The sequence below is a fragment of the Apis laboriosa genome, unplaced genomic scaffold, assembly GCF_014066325.1.
Source record: "Apis laboriosa isolate Shangri-la unplaced genomic scaffold, ASM1406632v1 scaffold34_cov151, whole genome shotgun sequence".
Classification (NCBI taxonomy): domain Eukaryota; kingdom Metazoa; phylum Arthropoda; class Insecta; order Hymenoptera; family Apidae; genus Apis; species Apis laboriosa.
In genome coordinates, this window is record NW_025222928.1 from 5594460 (window position 1) to 5615777 (window position 21318).

Here is a 21318-nt window from a genome sequence, read left to right on the forward strand (position 1 = left end):
GAGAGAGAGAGAGAGAGAGAGAGAGAGAGAGAGAGAGAGATGAAAAATTGAAAATAGTAGCATGACTTTTACCGTTCCACTGTTGCTGTTTCTTGGAATATTCTATCGTTTTCTATCATCTATATACTACGTATATGTATAATACTCTTGAAATTCACTCGTTCTCCACTCGAAGGACAAAAACAGGAACCTATAAGACGATGAAAATCCATCGAAAGTAACGATATATCTCCATCATCAAGCTCTTGTATCGCTACGACCACGCGAAAGTCTGTTCAAGTCTTTCCTGAAAGCTTCTATAGCAGTTCTTCAGCCTCGATTCCGCCGGTGGAAATTACCTCTCTGGGCCGCCGCGTCCCATCCATCGGCAGCGAGGTGTGCCGCGTCTATTTACCACGCCTCTCTCTTTTCCTCTACCTTTTTCTCCGTTCCTCGCGGAAACTGGCTCCCGCTTTCACGAGATATTACCTGTAATGTCCGTTGCATCCATTACGCGTCATTATCCATCCATTTAGTCGTTTTCGTCGTGGACGTCTCGGAAAAAAAGGACGTTCAGACGCTCTGACACGGCGGATCAGCCTTCCCTCCTCTTTCATCCCGTCTTTATCTTCTGGGGATATCGTAAATATAGCTTCTTCCTCATCTGCAATTATTATTTAGTTTTATTATTCTTTATCTTGTTAAAATTACGATAAATTATGATATAATAATAAATTATGAATAATAATAATAATAATAATAACGATAAATGTTCAGAAGGATAATTAAAACTGTACGATGAGATCGATAATAAAATAGGAAATGTGACGGTGAAAGAGAGACCAATGAAAATCCGTATAACGAGATCGATAATAAAAAATCAAGGACGAGGAACGATTATCGAGGAGGAGTCTGACTCTCTACGCTTACCATGGTTGTTGTGCAAGTGACAAAAAAGATGTTTGGCAGATAGACGGTAATTACTGTTGGACCGGTAACGAGGACACGTGTTTTCCATGGAAAAACTTGGATCTCGAAGACGAAGAGTCGAACAAAGCGGTCCAGGAGTAGGATGAAGTGGTAGGAGGAGTAGGAGGATGGAACAGAGGCTTCTTCTCTAAATGCTCGTTCACCCTCGCCTATTCATTCTTCACGTATGTCTACTACCTGCGATACAGCCTCCCCGCCATTAACTATAGGATCCATTCATCTTCGAGAGCATAGGTGAACTTGTCCTCGCGATCTCTTCAGACACTCGATGATGCCCCGCGTTCTGCCTCTCTTTGGCCTGAAACTTCAAAGCCTGCTCCTTTCTCTGAACGAAGATAGAGAGAGAAGACGAGAAGAAGAGCATAAAAATATTCGTTTTATCAGACCGCTTTTTTCTTCTCCTTTCACAACTTATTCGTTCTCTTTGATTATAAATAAATTTATAATCCGCGTATTACAACATTACAACAAGTTTTTGTTACAATCGGTACAGTATTTAAAAAATTATAAATTTAAAATTAAAATTCTTCAAATTATTTGTGGATATTTCAAAGTCGCGATAGAAATTATTATGTAAAGGGAAATAGTTGAAAAGCTTTAAAAATTTAGATGAATGATCGTTTCAACCAAGAAACTTGATTGAAAATACGAACGATGATGTACTCCACTCCCATGGAACGAGGATAGATACGGTCTCTGTTTTCTATGGTATGGGGATGACGGGCGTCACCGGCAGCGCCGTGGCTAATTTCCTCGGCATTGAACCGCATTGTGCTTTAAATCGCCTTCGAAAATCCACCCCTTCTAACCGAATCGGCAATCTACACCGTATCTCTCATTCTATTCGACATGACCCATGAAAATTCTCCCTTTTCTCTCGTTTAATTTTACTACTTCTTTGGATATCTCGTTGGAGAAATTATCCTAATAATTAATAGAATAGGAAGTTATAAAATTATAATTGACAAATATTTTCGTATTAACGAGAATGACTCTCTTACGGATTTAAGAAAATAATTTTTATTACTCACGAATTCGATTCCTCTTAGTAACCAAGTTTCAATTTATTAAACCAGTTTCTCTCAGATCTCTTCAATTTTTCAAATCAAAGGTGTCTAAAAATAAAATTCTGTCCAATCCTCCAACATCTTATTTAAATTAACAAACTTACACGAATTGCGATTATTATTAGAGATATTAGAGATATCACTAGAGATATTATAGCTATTAGAGATATTCATAAACCAAGGGGATTTAAAATGCTCGAATGAAAGCAACGGTGAAACTTCAATTTAAAAATTCTTACCTCGCAAAACTTATCTCGCAAGACAAGAAGCATCACTCTTGCCAATCCCAATTTTCCCCAAGAAACAACGTATCTACGTAGTACTTCTCCACGTAACTGCAATTTCCACCCCGCGTGGTGGATCGTCGTGCGGAAGCCTCGGTGCTCTTCGAACTCTTGCCTCGCGGCAAAAAGAGGATTTCTCTCATTGCTAATATTTTTTTTCCCTATTCCCGTGTCAGCGAGCGAAGAAGAGTCGCGGAAAAGGACTCCCCCCTCCCCTTCCCCCTTTCCCTTTTCATCTCTCCTCTCCTCGGCTGGCAAAGGAAAAGGGGGAGAAAGAGACAGAGAGGGGGGAAGAAAAAAGCGAAAGGAAAGAAAGGAAAGAAGGGGCGAAAGAGGGCGCAGAGTAGGAAAGAAGAAGAGGAAGAGGAAGAAAAAAGAAAGAAAGAAAAAAGAGCGAAAAAAATCCGTATCTTTGACGAAACCGAAGAAGAGTCGTCGTACGTGTCCTTAAGCGACTGCCAGGCTTCCACGCTAATGAGGCGCGGCGTAATTAGTGAGACTGTCTACTGGCTGGACCCTTCACGAGAGGGCGGATCCCTCTCGACGTCGAGTCGCTCTCTCATCCCACCCCCTCCGGTTCGCCACTCCACGCATCCTCAACCCGTTTCACGATTTCTTACCGGCAGTGAAGAAGGAGCCGCGGCTCGCTGACACCTCGTGGAAATTCACGACTTTTCATCCGTGCTCCTTCGTGAGGAAAAAATAGCGTGATTAAATCTAGTACTCTAGCTGGACTTAATCTTCTTCTTCTTCTTCTTCTTTTTTTTTTTTTTTTTTTTTTTTTTTTTCATGGTCTCACGCATCGTGAGTACACACTTCAATTGAGAATTGTGAAAATTTTTCCTCTTCTTTTTCTTCTCCTTCTTTTTTTTTTTTTTTTTTAATATATAGATAGAAGGAAAAGAGAAATTCTTCTCTTTGAAGGATGTCGAATTTTGGAAGAACTGAAAATACGTATTAATTTTAATGTAATTTTTTTTAAAATATTTTTTTTTAAATATCATAAATGGAAGAATATATATATATATATATATATATATATTTGTTAAAAAAAAAATTTAAAGTTCTCGCAATATGAATATAAATTACTAGATAAAAGAGAAAGGAAAAGGTAGAGATTTGCTGGTCGAAAGCAATCGAACTCGTTAAGGGAAAAAGACAGGGCTTTGGGATCGCTTTGATTATCAATTCTTCGCTTGACCAGCTCGTCGATCTACCAGGATCGTCTGACTCGGGCCAATTCTCTCGACGAGCGTGAAACTCTATTACAGCCGGGAGGGCCAGCAGCTATGGTACCGTTTCGATTTGTCCCTGTGAAGGGTTCGTGCGATTTCTAGTGGCTAATAGAAAGGCTGCCCTCCACGAGTGCCACGAGGGGGAAGAGGAGGGGAGGGGGGCAAGGGTCGATTCGTTTGGACTTTTACTTAAAGCCAAACCGACCCCACATTCGTTTATAGAGATCGATATTATTGGGCCATTAGGCTGGCTGTCCGTTTAATTGGAGAAACGTCTGATCAGTTTCTGTCCCATACTACTTGCCAATTCACGCTGACACTGCAAAGCCGTTTCGTTCGTTCGATCTTTAAAATTCCGTGATTTAATTCCGTGCAAGGTTAAATAATTTCTCACTCAAAATTTCAACGATGCGTTATTTTCTGAAAATATATATTAATTTTAATGTAATTTCTTTTAAATATCTTATCTTAGATAGAAGAAAGAAATCATTTATATATATATAAATGTGCAAGATTAAATATTTCTCACTCACAAAATTTCAATGATGCGTTATTTCTGAAAGAAAACAGAGATTATTCATATAGCAAAATTTATAAACATGGAATGGATCAAAAAATTTTAACAAAATCTGAAGCATCGATTATTTAAAATAATCTAAAGTAAAATTTTTTTTTACCGCAATAGCAATATTTGTATAACTTTGTTATGAAAAAAAGTAAGGGAGAAAAAGGATATTTTTCTAGCGTTCAGATCTATTTTTCTTGGAATTCTCGTTACGTTGACTTCCGGGACTAATTGAAGAGTCGAGGACCGACACGTCTATTCGCGTTACGTCCCCATGAGCTCGTCCGAAGGGTAGGAAGGATCTCGATCGTTCGCAAGGAAAGGAACACGATGGAATTTTTCTTTCTTTTTTGACCAGCTTAACGGATCATCTGAATAGAGAGGCCTCTTTCACGTAATAAAAGTAAATGGTGCGCATATCCTAGGTTCTCCAACCACCCGAATAAAAGGTATTCTGTTCTGTCGGGGGATCATCGATACACCTGTGCACCAACCCCTAATTTTTTTCTCTTTAGCCAGTCTTTCTCTGTCTCTCTCTCTCTCTCGATGTTTACTTAAAAGCAGCCAGAAATAAATGCGCGTGAAAGTAGCTTAGATTTAGAAGATAATATTCGTCTCTCTCTCTTTTTTTTTTTTCATATATAATAATCTTCAAATATGAATCTTCATATTAATTCTGAAATTGCATTAAATGTAGTTGTAAATGTAGTTGTTTGAAAGCATACATTATGGAAAAAACTTTTGGTATACGGTTTCAAAAAAGAAGACATAACCTTATTTTCTTCACCCTTGAAGCGAAAGTGCATCCATCGGTCGAGCGTGCGTTTAAAAGACAGGGGTCCGGTAAGAAAACTTACGTGACCTTCATCACGTGGGATTTCTATCCGATCCTTTTCCTTTTCTAGCTCTCGTTCCAATTAACCTTGAGGCCACGAAGCGGCTACGAGCCTCTTGCCCCGCAGGATGCGAGGGAGAGTATAAAGGGGGCAGTCGAATGAGATTAATTCAGAAATGACGACGAGTTCTTGTTGCCTCCCTGCGTACGATTATATACGATGGATATGCACAGAGAGAGAGAGAGAGAGAGAGAGAGGAGAGATGAACGAGATGGCTTCTTGAATATATGTGTGAGCACCACGATTCATAATACTCTTCTTTCCACTTTGATTTCATTCTTCATCCTTGTTTTTGTTCAATACAGCTTTTTTTATCACTTGTTTTACTTGTGATTAATTTTAGAATATATTTTTAAGATTCTTCTATTTTGAGTTCTGTATAGCATCTATCTTGTATAAATAATACAATTTTATAAATATTCAATATTCTAACTTTATTCATAGACTCTTAAAAGTTTTCTTTAAAGTTTTCTTAAAAGTTTTGTTCAATACTTTTTTTTTTATCACTTGTTTTACTTATGATTAATTTTAGAATATATTTTTAAGATTCTCCTATTTTGAGTTCTGTATAGCATCTATTTTGTATAGATAGATAACTTTATAAATATTCAATACTCTAACTTTATTCATAGACTCTTAAAAGTTTTTGTTCAATACTTTTTTTTATCACTTGTTTTACTTGTGATTAATTTTAGAATATATTTTTAAGATTTTTCTATTTTGAGTTCTATTTTGTATAGATATATACAAATATATTTTGTATAGATTTTGTATAGCATCTATTTTGTATAGATAGATAACTTTATAAATATTCAATATTCTAACTTTATTCATAGACTTTTAAAAGTTTTTGTTCAATGCTTTTTTTTAATCACTTGTTTTACTTGTGATTAATTTTAGAATATATTTTTAAAATGATATTAGAATATATCTTTAAGATTCTTCTACTTTGAGTTCTGTATAGCATCTATCTTGTATAGATAGCTAACACAACTTTATTAATATTCAATACTCTAACTTTATTCATAGATATTCTTAAAAGATACTATCATGTCTATTTATAAATTTCACTATCTCTGTTCGTTCTTCGTGCTCTCCCAGTTCTTTTTATACACGTTGTAATTTACATCTTCGTTTCTGGGTCGCGCGATTAATCAAGAAAAATGGAGCCCAACCGTAGCGTATTTGCGGCAGCGAGAATTCGTCGAATGAAAATGTTTTCTGCCTTTTTTCCTCTCCCGCCTTCTGATATTTTTCTCCTATTTCGGAATCGGATCTTTTCACCGCCCCTTTTCCTCTCTTCCTTGGTTTTTTTTTTTTTTTTTTACCTTGGCACGATTTCTTCGCGCTCCACTGCCTCGAGAACTCGCTCTCCGCGCCATTCTACGCACGCATTTGTAATATCAGGAAACCGCGGGGTGTTGGTGAAATCTTCGGTTAGTATTCTCGAAAACGTAAAGAAAAGGTGAGTCGAGTCTCGAGGGTGCGGTTTTCCACCTCATTTCCACGCGAGCACGGTGAAAACCCGCCCAATTCTAAACTCCCCCCGAAGAAAGAATGAAACTACCTCTACTACTCTTTTACCGTGCCTCGATCTCTTCTCTGTCTTTCTTATTCGATTTTTTCCATTGTGCCTTGGCAGTCATCGGCGAGGATCATCCGTCGAATCGGATTTTAGCAGATACCTTTTTTTTTTTTAGACTTTCCATGCTTTCCTACAGGATTCCTTCGCCCCTTTTTGAAGATCTTCAAATACCATTCCAGCCCCTATTCCTATTCCTAGCTCCGCAAAAGTCTTCTTTCTAAAGAAAGTTACTTGTTATTAATTTTCATTTTTACAATTTAACACTATTTAATAATTAATCACTGGGTACATTATATCGTTTGGTAAATCTTTGCGTGTATCAAAAATCGTCTATAACAGTTTTACATAATCGTGTCAATCTTGGATGGAAATCATGGTAGATGATAATCTAAGGGATTGAATAGAGGTAAAGAAAGAAGAATAAGAATCGCAGACAATTTTCAAGCGGGTCCTTTTCTTTCTTTTCATTCCCGATCGGAAGTGTGAAAGGTTCTCTCCCGGCTTAAGTGGCCGGATCCATGACACGTTTTGATTCCTGCGGAACGTATCAGGTTTCGGAACGTTCGGTGGCCGTGTTCTTCTCTTCGGTTAGGAAACGATCTCGTTTCCGAACGCGTCGACTTGTTGACCCATCTACCAGCCACTCCCGAAGGATCCGATTTCACCGACGTTTCGAGGACTCGCGACTATGCTGACCGTCTAGGTCTGGAACCGTGGAATCCTCTTCAATTGCTACCTCCGGAATTTTACCTCCGGACCATCGCGTCGAATTTCGCGGTCCCGCTAGAAATTTGAATATTTCCTCGCTGTTCGCTCAATCATTTCCGTTCTTCAGTTCGTTCTTCGTTTCTCGTTCGAATAATCGTCATTTTTTATCTCGTCCTGAAATAATGATCAAGTTATATTCGAATTTATAAATACTAGTACTACTCGAATTTATAAATAATAATATTAAATATTTTACTGGTATATAAAATTAAAAAGAGATTATACATTAAACTCGAAGATATTTAAGAGAGAATATGGCCTCTATCCAGGAGGCCAGGTCCAAAAAGTGCGCAAGTGGTTCGATTCCATTTATCCTCGACCACGAATTTTAACGTGTTCTCGCATGGTCTTCATGCTCTCCACATCCAGAGCCCTCGAATAAGCCCCCTCGATTTCGTAATTCGTAGGAAAGTCTCGCGGCACATGGATCGGATGCGACAGAGAGAGGAGACGGATGATTCGCGCGCTGCCTGATGAAAAACGCGGAGGGAGAGAAGGGAATTCGCGAGAAGGACAGAGTAGAAGGAGAAGAAAAAAAGAAATGGAATAAAGACAGAAAGAGGGACAAAAGAGAGAGAGAGAGAGAGAGAGAGAGGGAAGGAAGGAAAGAGGGAGATGATATCCCTGTTGGTGTGTAGCGTTTGAAGGAGACGACGGTTCCCTTTGCGAGTAGAGATCCTTATGGGACTCGGAAGGGGCATATTTACAAGGAGAAAAGAGAGGAGCACGGAAGGAAGACAAGCGGAGGAAAAGAGGAAAGATACGCGACGTAGAGGGGGCCACGAGGAAGAGGACGATGGGAGTGAAGCATCCTCGACAGTTCTAGGATACTCCTTGCCGGTATCCTGGGGTCCTCGCTGCACAAGGACCATCCTCTTCCTCTTCCTCTTCTTCGTGGCGCACTCCATCTCTCTCCTTCTTTCACGGTTTGGATCTTCTTCCTCTTCTTAATTCGTTCTTCCTCCCATTCTTTTCTCCCTTCCTTCCTTCCTTTCTTCCTTCTTTCCCATTTGCCATGTTTTTATCTGCTCTTCCTCTTTCGCTCTTTCTCTTGTTTTCTTAACTCTGTTACAAAGCCGAGTAGCCACCTTTTTCAATGCACTTCTCGCTTTTCAGGATCCATCGTCCACTGCGATTCTCGCTTCTTTATGCTCCCTTTAACTCTTTCTCTGTTCTTCTCTGTTCTTCTTTTTTTCGCTTATCTTATTCGTCCTCTTCTGTACCTTCTCGTCGGTCTATTCGAGCAAAGTGTGTGGGATTCGATATCACCTAATCACGATCCTCGAGCAGGAACAGACTCTTCTCTCGACGAGTCTTTTCGACAGCAGAAGAGGCGTGATTGTTTTTTCTTCTGCTGTCTGTTCACGAGCGTTACCTTTAATGGCCTTTCGATACGGCCTTACAGGACTTTAAGGACTTTTAAACGACTTGGTGTTTGGTACAACAGTAGTTGGGTTTATTTATGAAATTGAACTTAATTTTTCTGTCTAATATAATAATTTAACGAATATTTTCCAATTTTCAATTTTCAATTAAATATTACATACATCGAGTATCATTAGTTAGAAATCTTTTCTAATTCTTGGATTTATTATTTTTCGAATTTTATTATCCAGTTTTTACTATTTCTTTTTTATTTTTTCTTTAAAAATGAACAATTTTCATTTTCATTTCTTTATTATTATTATTATTTCTTTTTATCTAAAATATTTTCTTTAATCAAATTCTATTAATAAAATTCACATTTTCGGATTTTAGTTTGAAAGAAAATCAGTTTGAGATCGATAAAATAATTGAAAAATGACGTAAAATCGTGTTCTAATCGTCGAGTCAATGCTCTCCCCTGTGATCGTAAATATGGTTGCGGTGGTTACCGAAGGAAAAGGTAGCGTGGATGTAAACGCGGCCATAGAGGACATGAGAGCGGCGGAGGTAATGCGCCAGCTGAGGCAAGGGTCCTTGCTTTGACTCCAAACTCACCAGTATAACTGAATGCCTCTCTATAGGCCGAGTACGTGCTTCTAAGTGCATCCTGATTTTTCGAAGCTTTTTGATTATGCCTTTCCTTCTCTCATTCTTTCCTTCTTTCATTCCCTCTCACTTTCCTGCTACTTGTATTCTTCTCGCGTCTTTCCAGCTCTGATTGATCTATAAACGGGAATCAAGAAAAAGATTGATATTACCACAATTGTTTTTTGATTTTTAACTCGTAATATTAAGGTTAAACTTTCTTTTTTTAAATTTATCGAACGTATAAAATTTCTCAACACGTAATACTACTTTCATCGCGAGATTCTTTTGTCACCAATCTTTTTTTCACGAATCTTCAAAACAATTCAAACAAGGGAGAAATATTTTTTTTTTGTCAGACAAATGTTCTTTCTTGATTTCTTAATTCCAACTTCTTAGAAGGCGAAGAAATCGATTTACGGATTGCCACGGGCTTTTGGACGGCACGGGTCGCGGTTGGATCTCTTCACAGGTGCACAAGTAGCTGTGTTGATTTATTTGATAAATGAGTAGTGGATAGGGCTTTAAGCGGGCGAGAGAGAGGGAGGGCTCTCCAGCGGAGAGTCCTACAACGCCGAGCGCACTACTCTTTCGCTCCTCTGCTTTCGTTCCCTCTCTTTCCTCCCTACTCGTTTTTTACTCCCTCTTGCCTCCCTCAAATCAAACGTAGAACCAGTTGGACCGACATAGGTCCCGCGAGAGCGACTCAAACACTCTCACTGGCGGTTCGCCTCTGTTACTTTCGTCATTCACGCGATTTCCACCGCTTGTTTTTCGCGGCATCTTGTCTCCTCGAGCTATCCACCAGAAACGATATACTCCTGAAAAAAAGCTTTTGGAGCTAATCTCTCACAATCATAAAAACATGTATTCGTGTTACAGACATTTATGATAATTTTACCAAAAAACAAACAATCCATAAATCAATCTTTCCAAAGACTTTTAGAAAGAATAAGATAAAAGTCTTTTGGAACAAGGACGCTGCACCGTGAATATATAAGATAAGATGCAAAACGGCTGAGCAAGCACGCAACGACCAAGCCAGCTATGCAGATATCCGCGTTTTTCTTCTCTTTTACCAAAACCGTTTCGCCGATATTCCGTCTTCTTCGTGAGAGGAGGGGAGGGGGCTAGAGAGTGAAAATATTGACTCTGTCAGCCGGTCGGTCTTCATGTATAACGCGAAAGAGGAGCAACCGTGGAAGGCGGTACAAATTAGAGACGGATATCGTATTGTTTCGGAACAATGTCAGAGGGATTAGCCATTTCGTACACACGGAACGTCCACGTGAAAACGTCCTGCTCTCGTTCTGGTCCCAGCGTTACAATTGCACCAGTACCAGATTTATCCAAGAGAAGTTGGGAAAATAACAAAGGATCTGCCATTCGAGTTGGAACATCTCGCAGACGTGGCATACGACGAGACTTAGTTGGTAGTGGTGATGGTCGAGAAGGGGCGACGATCAGCGATTCCATCGTCGTTATCGGCGATGAATAATTAATGTCGTTAATGAATTAAAGATTACCATGGATTAAAGACAGCTAGAGACTGGCTGGCTGGCTGGTTGGCTGGCTCGTTGAATATTGGCTGCATAATTCCACCGGATGTGTATCGATTCCGTCTTCGGCTAGATACATTTTTAATTCGAGGAACAATTACATTATCTGAAATATACGTGTTTTAAACTATTTGTCTAAGGAATTTTTTTTTAGAAATTTCTATCTAAATTGATAAAAAGTCGATCGGTTTTGTATATGAAATTATAAAGGTTGATATTTACTTGGAAATTGATAAAATAAAACAGAAGAAGAGGAATAATTCGGAAAGGCTCTTTCTTATCAGAGACATCGATGTGTTAAAGCGGGTGGCAAAGGCGTCAGATAAGGCACCATCGTTGATTGGATCACCGCGAGAAATCGATACCTCAGCCCCCTTCCCTCCAGTTTGAGAGTTCTCCTTCTTCGTTTCAGTCTCTGCCTTCGTCTTTCCTCGATACGCTCTCCTCCTCTTCCTCCTCGCACTCTCTATCTCTCTTTTCTATGTTCCTCCTCCTGGCCGCCGCCGTGGCTGCCTCCAATTTCCCCGTGCCGGGCTCCTGGAGGATTCTCGAGTACCCTCTCATCGCCCTCTGGGCCATCCAACCGAGCTCTGTCCGGCAGTCTCCATGCCAACACCCGCTCGATAAATTTATTGGTCGCCTCTGACACGAGTGCTCCTGCATATTTCTTTCTTCTTTTCTCTAATGCTTCGTCTTATAACGCTCTCTTTGTTACATCTAGATATACCGTTCTTACAGCTAGGAATATTTTCTTGGCTGGGCTGCTCAGTCACGGGACCTCGCGAAATGTCACGCGACTCTTGCATTTCGGCCTTTATTAGTGCTGAGTTTGCTTATTTTTTTTGATTGTTAAAAAGTGTTTAAGAAGTGTTTTGTGCCTTCTTTTTAAGAATATAATTATAATCAAGAATTATAGTTTCTGTTAGCTAGTGATTAATTATTATTTTTAGTCATCAATTAAAAATCACTAGATATTTTATATATTTAGACATATGTATTTAAAATTTTATATATATATATATATATATATATAATATATAATAAGAAATATTTGCTATAGACTAATTAAATTTAAATTAAAATTTTAGTCTTGATGCGTTCTTGAATTTTAAAAAATCAAAAATGAAAATTTTATATCTTTTGGAAATATATTGTCAAAGGTGTAGTAATCCATGATTCGAGTACACACGTACAAAAAGTTCGTTAATCACCATCGAACGATGCAATCGTCGTCTAGGTTGGCGCGCAATTAAACGGCCGGCGAATTACGGCGGAGCTTGCATTGGCGGCTACTCCGCGGCCCGGTATTGGATCTCATCGGTGGATGGGGCTCAAATCAATCCGGCTCCCCCTTCGCGAAATTGTAAATAAATTAGGAGCTACGCGATCGCGAGAGTCAACACGTTACTTGCGCGCGACCGATCTACTCCCATTGCCTCCCCCTTGCATGTATATGTGCGCCTGCTTCGTGGCGCCACACACGCGTGCTGTGTATCGTGATTCGTTAGTGCGCATGCGCGAATTGAGCGAGATCACCCAACGCGGTAGGCGTACGTCATATGAATTAAACAAGGATACAAGGATATGAGGGTGAGGTTTGCGGAGGGCTGGAAAGAGAAAGGGTCGAGGGTCGGGAGGAGGACACAGACGAGGGACCAACACACCAACGTTGCGTTTATTAACGCACGTTGCACGGTGGGGTTTGCTGGCACAGCATCGGCTGTGCGGCAACCAGCCAGGCAGGGTCAAGTGTTTCTCTCCATCCTTCTTCGATCTTCGCCCTTTTCCTCCTGCTCCTTCAACCTCTCCGCCGACCGCTGTGTCCCACCTTTCTGCGCGTACCTTCTCCCACCTCCGCGTCTCTGTACCCCCACTCTGCTCCCCGCGACCCCCCTAGTTCTACGACCGCCTCGACGAAGCTAAAATATCCGGAGAACGAAACGCTGCCTCTCGCAGGGCCAAGTTTCTTCGTTGTGGGCGTTTTCTTTTTTCTTTTTTTTTATTTTTTTTTTTGTTTTTGATTGATAATTGTTAATTCATACCAAATTATCGATTATGACTGGTTACCATTTGATATTTGAAAGTTGTTTGATATATGAAAATTTTTGATGAAGAAAAAGAAATATATTGTAAAATTATTGTGAAAATTCTAAAATTTTATATCTACCATAAAATATCTAGAATCTTCCGTTTTTTAATGTTACAATATTGAATAAATTTCAAATAATACTGTAAAACGTTGAAAATTCAACGTTCGAATGATAATTACAAAACCGCAAAATATTTCAAATCCCGTCGAAAATTTCAGTAATAATTGACGGCCGCGGTATAAATCGGCTAAAATCTCAATGTCGATTTCGATACAATCGAAGGGCCACGAACGCATTGGCAAATGTCCAAAGCGGCGTTGCGGATTCCGATAATCATCGATGAATATCCTATACAATATTCAGAATCGTGATGTAAATTTTGTCAATATGAATTTTAATAATTTCTATAATTATTTTACATAAATATGATCAATGAATATAAAATTATCTTATAAAAATATATAAGTTTTATAATGATTATTAAGCTTACACTGTAAAAAAATAAAAATTGACAAATCTTTGAAGCAATATGTGAACCAGCAACGCTGGTTTTCCGACGAAAGAGAGAGAAGTTCGTATTTTCCTCTCGAACGAATCACCGTGGCCGACAGAAACAGGAAAACGGAGCTCAACTACGAATGGAGGAAGAAAGTAAAAGTCATTCGTCGAGGGTGGGGGTAAACGTGTCTCGTCTCTCGTTTCGTTTCGTTTCGTTTCGCCGAGGCAGGCTCGTCGAGGCGCTAGAAGGGCCGGCGTTCGAGGGCCTCCATTACCGGCGACTAAAAAGAGGAACAGGAAAACGCTAAGAGAGAAAGAGGAAGAGGGTGGCGGTCCAGGGAGTAGGGGAAATCTTGAGTTGCACCCGGCTCGTTTCTTCTTTTCCACGGGTCTGGCAAAGGCGAGAATGAATGCGGGCAAACAGCAAAGGGCGGGAGAAGAAAGGGAAGAAGCACGGCGAGAGAACGGAAGAGGAAAAAGAGGTAGGGAGAAAGACGAAGAAGAAGGAGAAGAAGAAGAAGGGGAGGAAGTTGAAGTCGGGAGCGTGCGAAAAGAGGAAGTTGAAGGGGGCTACGGAGAGGAGCACATACAGAGAGGAATAAAGAGGGAGAAGGCAAGAGGAGCCCGTGTGGAGAGAAGGAAGAAGGCGGTCGGAGGAATTACCGGTTCGTTGGCTAACTGGCTTCATAGAAGAAAAACCTCTTTATATCTCGCGCGCACGCACGTAAGCTGGTAGCGTGGCTGAAAAACGCGCCTTTAAGCCTCGAGTTTCATCGAATACACCCCGTGTACGAGTGGTACGTGGAACAAAGCCACCGGAAATCGCCCGAGTGGTACTCCGGCCTCCGGCCTGCCTGGCGCCATCTTGTACACGGCTACCAGCCACGATGGGGAACGCACGCTCTTTGCTCTTTCATTGTTCTTGTCGTCAGGTAGTTGCGCCACATTTGGATAGAATATGTCCATCTTTCTTCTTCTCCTTTTTTTTTTTTCTTTTTCTTTGTATTTCTCCCTAGTACTCTTTTCCTTCTTGTGAGATGTTTTTGAAACAAGTGATATAGTATCATCTAAAATCGTAGAGCCTTTTCCCTTTGATATCGAGGTTTTAGAAATTTAGAATAAAAATGATGCTGCGACGAAGATGTGAACTTTTTGGATTCATTAAAAATTTTGTTCAATCTAAAAAGAAATTTGTATATTTTATTTTTCAATATTTAGTTTTGATAATAATTAAATATTACTTGTTACTCGCAAATAGAGTAAGCTTTATCAATTCTATTCGTTTTAAACATTCGAATCTTATCCTGATTTGAAAGTCACCAGCAAGGCAACCTTGACGTTTTCCCTTTTTTCTTTTTAAATATCGAAATCGCTATCCGTTCTTCTTACGCAAACATTATTCCTCTCAAGCAGTCCCTCCAGTCTTATATGCTTAGGTGGGTGTAGGTAAACATTGTATAGCACGTGTAAGTAAAAGGTAAGCTAAATAAGCGTCTTCTCCTTCCTCTTCGCCTCTTTTCTCTCTTTCTCTATTTCCTTTTCTTTCTCTTCTTTTTTTGTGCTCGGATACACGCCAGCAGGAGCGTGTACGAAGTGTCTCTTACCAGCACTGGTGCCTTTTCATTCGAGTTAGTCGGTTGGTCTCGCCTCTCGAGGAAAGCGGAGGCTAAAGGGTTTCGATTCCCGTGCCGCGGTCGCACAAGTCTTTTTCACTCTCAACCGCTGGAGAGAAAATTTATATCTCGAATTCACCGACTCGCCTTTAATTTCTAATCCTTTGGACGGAAACCTTGGCTAACCGGTCGCTTCTGACTCCTCTCTTCACAAAAATTATCTCTCCAGCTTACAATTCCACCACCATCTACGATCAAAATAATCTTCAAAATTTATATTCGAATTATCTATTAAATATGTTGAGCATAGACAAAGAATAAATTTTACAAAATAATTATCCATCATTTTCATCCGCTAATTAAAATATTAAATTTCTTCACAAGATTTCTTCACTTCTTCTCTCAAGATGTATCTTAAATTTTTTGATTACGATTTTTGAAGTCGAATTGTGATTCCAAAATCTATTGTCTTATCATTTCATCTCAACTCCATGTCCGTAAGATTTTCTGATTCCACTTGTGTTGTTACCGTTAACGTTTAGTTAGATTCGATGAAGAACTTTGGTAAAATCTTCGACGCTGTTGATGACGAGAGAAAAATTACAACGTGAAGGGAAAATGGAGCTAGATAGAAGAAGGGGGGGGTTTCGGGGTACGACGGGGTCGGTCGGGAAAGTGTAATTTCAGTTTGAAACAGGAACGGGAGAGGCCGACCCACATCGAGGCTTCGAGTGTTTGTATTGCTGACGCGGCGATCCAATCCAATCCAATACCCATGGCGGATAGGCAACACAGCGCATATACTATCTACGTATGAACGTATCTCCCTCTCTTTCCCTCTCTCTCTCTCTCCCTCCCTCTTCCCTCACCCCCGCCGCCTCTCGTCTGCTTTCCAATACAATTTCGCGGGGTTCGCGACGAGGCAGGCGGAGCTTTCATTTTGTAATTAATTGTCCGCCATTTTAACATCGAAAAATCATTTTTTTTCTGGGCGACCGCGACTTTCCAATTAAATCACCAGCCATACATAGATCCTCTTTTTATTTCTGGCGTGGAGAACGGTATCGGTGATGAAACATTGTAGAGATTGAGATTGTACTGCTCGGTAATTCCAACATAGGATCGTTTCCTATATTTTTAACAGCTTTAACCTGAAACATAATCGAGATTTATCGTTATGTTTATTGTAATCAATTATCAAAATTATGAATTATACGAATTAAAAATTTCACGAATTAGCATTTTTTCGTAACAATTTCCGGAAAATCGAAAGTAAAGAGTTTAGAATGCAATAATAAAGCGTCTCTCCTATGATTTTACGCTTACTTAAGAAAGGGAGAAGAAAGAATGGAAATAAAGAAATTAATATTCGTTGTGAAATTCAGCATAAAGCCGTCTAATTAAATACCTGAGCATGGTAACGATTGCGACCCTCTGGATGGGGTTGAAGCGGTCAGCCGTGCCCTGCGTTCGTGCCTGCTATTATCATAAACGCAACAATAACGAGGGATGATCCGACGTGTAAACTGTTAAACCCTCCTCCCCTTGGCTCTTTTTTGGCGAGGGTGAGGATTACCGTGGGGGCCATCCATCGAACCATCCATCGTTCCCGGGGCTGGAAATCCACGGGGGATGTTATTGTTGCCGCAAAGAGTGAGAGAAAGCGGTCGCCGTTCTACTAGAAATAGAGATAGCAGGGACTCTCTACTGTAACTGTTAGCCTAGTAGTAGTCCACAGGACCACCCCGTTCAACCCTCGATAATATTGACGGTGTTTGCCGCCTCCTATTACGAGCTCGATTGAACCAAACTATACGATTATCATGCGTCACTGATAGTCTCTCTAGATTGGATGAGATCCTCCTCTGGTATAGAAAGGGGGAACTCCCTTACAACCTTCGATTTTTTGAATATATATATATATAATTCTTAAGACGAGAGGTTAATGTATCTTTGGTGAAGAGTATTAATATTGGCTTGGTTCTATTCAAAGAGCATTGCAGATAACGATAACGGGCCCCTTTTCTTTTTCAATATACAATATGATACAATGTAAGGATCAATATTGTAAATTTACAAGATTTACAGAGAACTCGTCTCGTGGAAAGAAGTGATTTACCATTTGAACGATTTAATCATAGACAGTTTCGGAACAATCTTCTAAACGGAACAAGTGGATCGATGGTCCCTTGGTTAAATGCATTCATAGCAGACAACGAGTGACGCTCGCACGTGGAATACATGAATACGAAATCCTCGAAGTTCATTATCGGAACGTTTCGCGACTCTACCAAGTTGTGAAACGCTCAGATGGTACTTGCACGAGGCAACCATCGACCATGGGGGTACACAGTCACCGTGGTTTCAGTCGGCGACAGTGTACCGCCCCTACCTACCTACCTACCTACCCTAGTGGGTAGCTTATAATCAATTCAATTAAAATTGATTTCCACTCGTCACGATACATCAAACAAAACGGGCCGTTGGTCCCCTCCTCCTCTCTCCCCCCCTCTTCTTCTCTTCCCATCTTTTTTCAATACTCTCGCGGCATCGCTCTTATTTCGTACTCCCCCTTGACTACCGTAAAAAGCATGATCTCGCGATTCGAAACCGAGTTATAAATATTCAACGGGAGTCAAAGACGGGGGTAGTTAGAAAAGAGGGAGGGGGGGAGTAGGGGGAGAGGAGGTGAGCTCGTAACCGTTTTGTTCTTTTGTCAGCGTCGTCATTATATCGTGTGCCTTCAATTTTTTTCCCGGCAGTCGTGTTTGCGTGGGCGTGCAACAGCGCGAGGATTCGACGGCTTCCTGCTGCGAACAGGGGGGTTGAAGCGACACGATTCGTGTATAATCGGGGCCTATCCTTGCTTTCTTTTTCTCGCTCCATATATATATATATATATATATATACACATCTTTCTCTCGTGGATACGTGATGTAGCGTGCGTGCTTGATTTTCCTGTATGTTGATGCACTCGCCAGGGTGAGACACGCGCCTACACCGGGCGCATTGCCCTTTCGAAAATCCGTTATTAGCATCGAGCCTCCATTATGACGTTTCGCAATGCTGACAAATACTTGGTCCCTCTTTCTCCTCTGTCTTCGGTGGCTGTCTGCCGTCGCTGTGGCTGTGCACGCGCGTTTACATATTATTCGAGGGAACATGGGACACGCGCCGCCACGCTCCCCACGGACCCTTTCACCTACGCGAATATTGTGCTCCTCGTCGAGAACGTTGTTTTCTCCTTTGTCTTCCGTGTCGTCGATGGACGAAGATACTCGATACGAGTCCACTACTCGGTATGGTTAGTCGCTTTTCTATTGGCGAGCAGGTTCATTGACTGAGGCAAATTGGAGTATGATTGACATCTTTGGACATTCAATTCAATGAAATCTGCAATTTTTTGTAATATATATAGTTTTATAATAGTTTCTTATTAATGTAATGAGTAACGTTGTATTGTTTGTTGTATTGTTAGTAAGTAATTAAATAAAGAGATTATATTTTGATTCTGTTCAGGTTACCAAAGTACGAATTATCAAGGAGGATACGATGGTGGACATAACCAGCTTGCAATGGTGCCTGGTCCATGGGCAAGGGGATATGGCACTCCGCACAATTATCACCAACGTTATCCGGAGTATCAGCAAAAGAATAATTATAATGTTCAGCAATACGGGCGAAATAATTATCAAAATCCACAATATAGTAATTATGGTTCGCAGTATAATCAACAACGGGTAAGATTTTGATATGTAAAATTAATTGTAATACCTGAAAAATGATGGAATAATTAATTAATGGAAAAATTTTATTGTTTGAAAAATAAATTTCTTTCATTCACCATTTAAATTAAATTAATTTGATTTCAATTAAAAGATTTTTAAGAAAATTAATTGAGAAAGATTGTTTATATGTATATATATATATATAAATAGTAAAGATTTAAGAATATTCCCATCTAATAATTTAAGAGAATGACGAAAGCATGTTTTATAATTAATCACTTTTTCTTATGATGTTTTAGAATTATTCTTCTAACTACCAAGGGAATAGTGGTGAAAGTGGGGGAAGTAGGGGAGGAGGATGGAGACGGTCAACGTAGACCTTTCTCTATTTGATTAATGCCATCACAGATCTTGAATTTAGATTTATAAGATTTTTCGTTTATAATCTAGAACTCTGGAATTTATGCTTAGATTCAGGAATCTATCAACAAGTAAATTGTTCTTTTTTTTTTTTTTTGTTCATTTTATCTACATTATTTATATATGAACTTACAGATATACAGATGAATGTGCAATATTTTAAATTCATTCCAATATTTGTTTTGTTTCTTTTTTTTGAAATTTCTGAATCTTGCATTTTAACAGAATATTTGTCGCTTGTTTAACATTTGGATAATTAATTATACTTTTTTTTTTTTTTTAGATATAATAGATGCATAATATGATCTATGATGGCAATTATTATTCTATAACTTAGGAACATAAGCAGTATCAAGTATAATTTTATATGAACTTTAATGTGAATGTACACATTCACAAGGAACTGTATGATAACAACCATCGCTGAAGATTGCACCTTGGCTATAAAAATTCAGATAGAAATAGAAGGAACAATCTTTAAGCGAACGCGACTTGTTAACATAAATTGAATTGTACAATCAAAACTCAAGTAATCATGTTAAATGTTTTTCTTGTATGATTATTGTTAGCCAATGCAATTTAGTTCACATAAAAAATTTTAAACTTTGTGAAGATTATTCATCTATTCTCGACGTAGTCAGTTTAATTATATATTCCGATATTACAATACCATGATTATATCTAATCATTGTTTGTAATATGGAATATTAATTCAAACATTATTCATTCCTTAGTAGATTTCGTCATATATAATACGATATGATGAATAATCTCATTTTGTTAAAAAATTTTAACCTTAATTTTATAGCCTTGTTGTCATGACTTCAGTTTCATCGGATATCCGTCGTGTATACATATCGTTCGTGTACAACCAATTGAAAGGAATATATATAAATCCTTTTCATTAACTTGCACATCACACGTGGAAACTTTTTTATTGTATTCACTTGAAAAAAAAAAAAAAAAAAAAAAAGTATAGAAATATAATTTAATTAATTCGCGATATTCTCTTCCACGAATTTTTTTCACATCTTCATATTTTCAAAAATCCTCTCAATCAATCCTTTCTAAAACAAAAAGTTCAATTTTTATCAATAGTAAGGTGTTATTTTTGATACGAAGAATAAAAAAAATTTTGGGAAGCTAGGTGCTGTAACCGTGACGCATGGCGTTGTATGGTATCAAAGTTGAAACCAGGCGGTCCGGGTACATCTGGTACCGGTCTACCAGAGCGGGCGAGCATTGAACCAGCGAGTACCACTCGAGAAAACAATAGCGAGCAACGCTCTTGTTCTCTTTCCTTCTCTCTCTCTCTCTCTCTCTCTCTCTCTCTCTCTCTCTCTCTCTCTCTCTCTCTCTAACCCTCTATCGTCACCCTGAAATCTGGAACCCATATTGTAGAACCGTTTCATCGGAAATGGAGACGCTCGATCTCTTTAGTCAGACAAACTTTGGGAATCGATATGATCTTAGCTGACGTTAATAATAAAAGATATTTATTTATGCTGTAATAAAAAAGAATATAAATTTTTAATATCATTTTTTGTTACGGAATATTTGATTCAATATAAAATAAATATAATAGCTCTATGAAAATATTTATATGATAGGTGTGCATATATCGGAGAACTTACGATAAACATCACAATGGGAAGAGTATCGTATTTTGCACGACCCATTTAATTTGCATTGCCCGCATAAAATCCTCTGATCGTATGATGATCCAAGTCGATACTTCCGATAACCCGCATGAGTAAATGTAAACAACTCTTTCAGTCTCCAGCTTCTCACACTATACTTTTTCAACTCATTCATGTCTCTATTGGATATTATTATAATTTTCTAATTGATTTGTTCAGTTATAATTATTATATCTTTCGTTAATTTAATCTTTTTTAACGTATCAAACTTTCCAACAATTCTAATTCTTTTTTAAAAATTTATAAAAGTTACTTCTATCAATGTCCTTCGATGAAATATCGCGTTTCTCTTTGAGAAATTTCGCAGAGGATGCATCTCGAGCATCCTGGT

At 39.0% G+C, this 21318-nt stretch overlaps 1 protein-coding gene across 3 annotated transcripts in view; it reads left to right on the plus strand.

The window, feature by feature from the left end:
• Positions 1–20267, plus strand: part of LOC122714732 (5'-3' exoribonuclease 2 homolog) — a 28685-nt gene extending 8418 nt beyond the window's left edge. For 2 of the 3 annotated variants that reach the window (XM_043936358.1, XM_043936359.1), the window contains exons 16-17: positions 18659–18879; positions 19167–20267. In XM_043936358.1, coding sequence (XP_043792293.1) covers positions 18659–18879; positions 19167–19244 — 299 coding nt within the window. In that variant the 3' untranslated portion in view covers positions 19245–20267. The remainder of the gene's footprint in view (positions 1–18658; positions 18880–19166) is intronic. The other variant, XR_006346701.1, reaches the window with a different exon arrangement.
• Positions 20268–21318: the final 1051 nt, after the last annotated feature.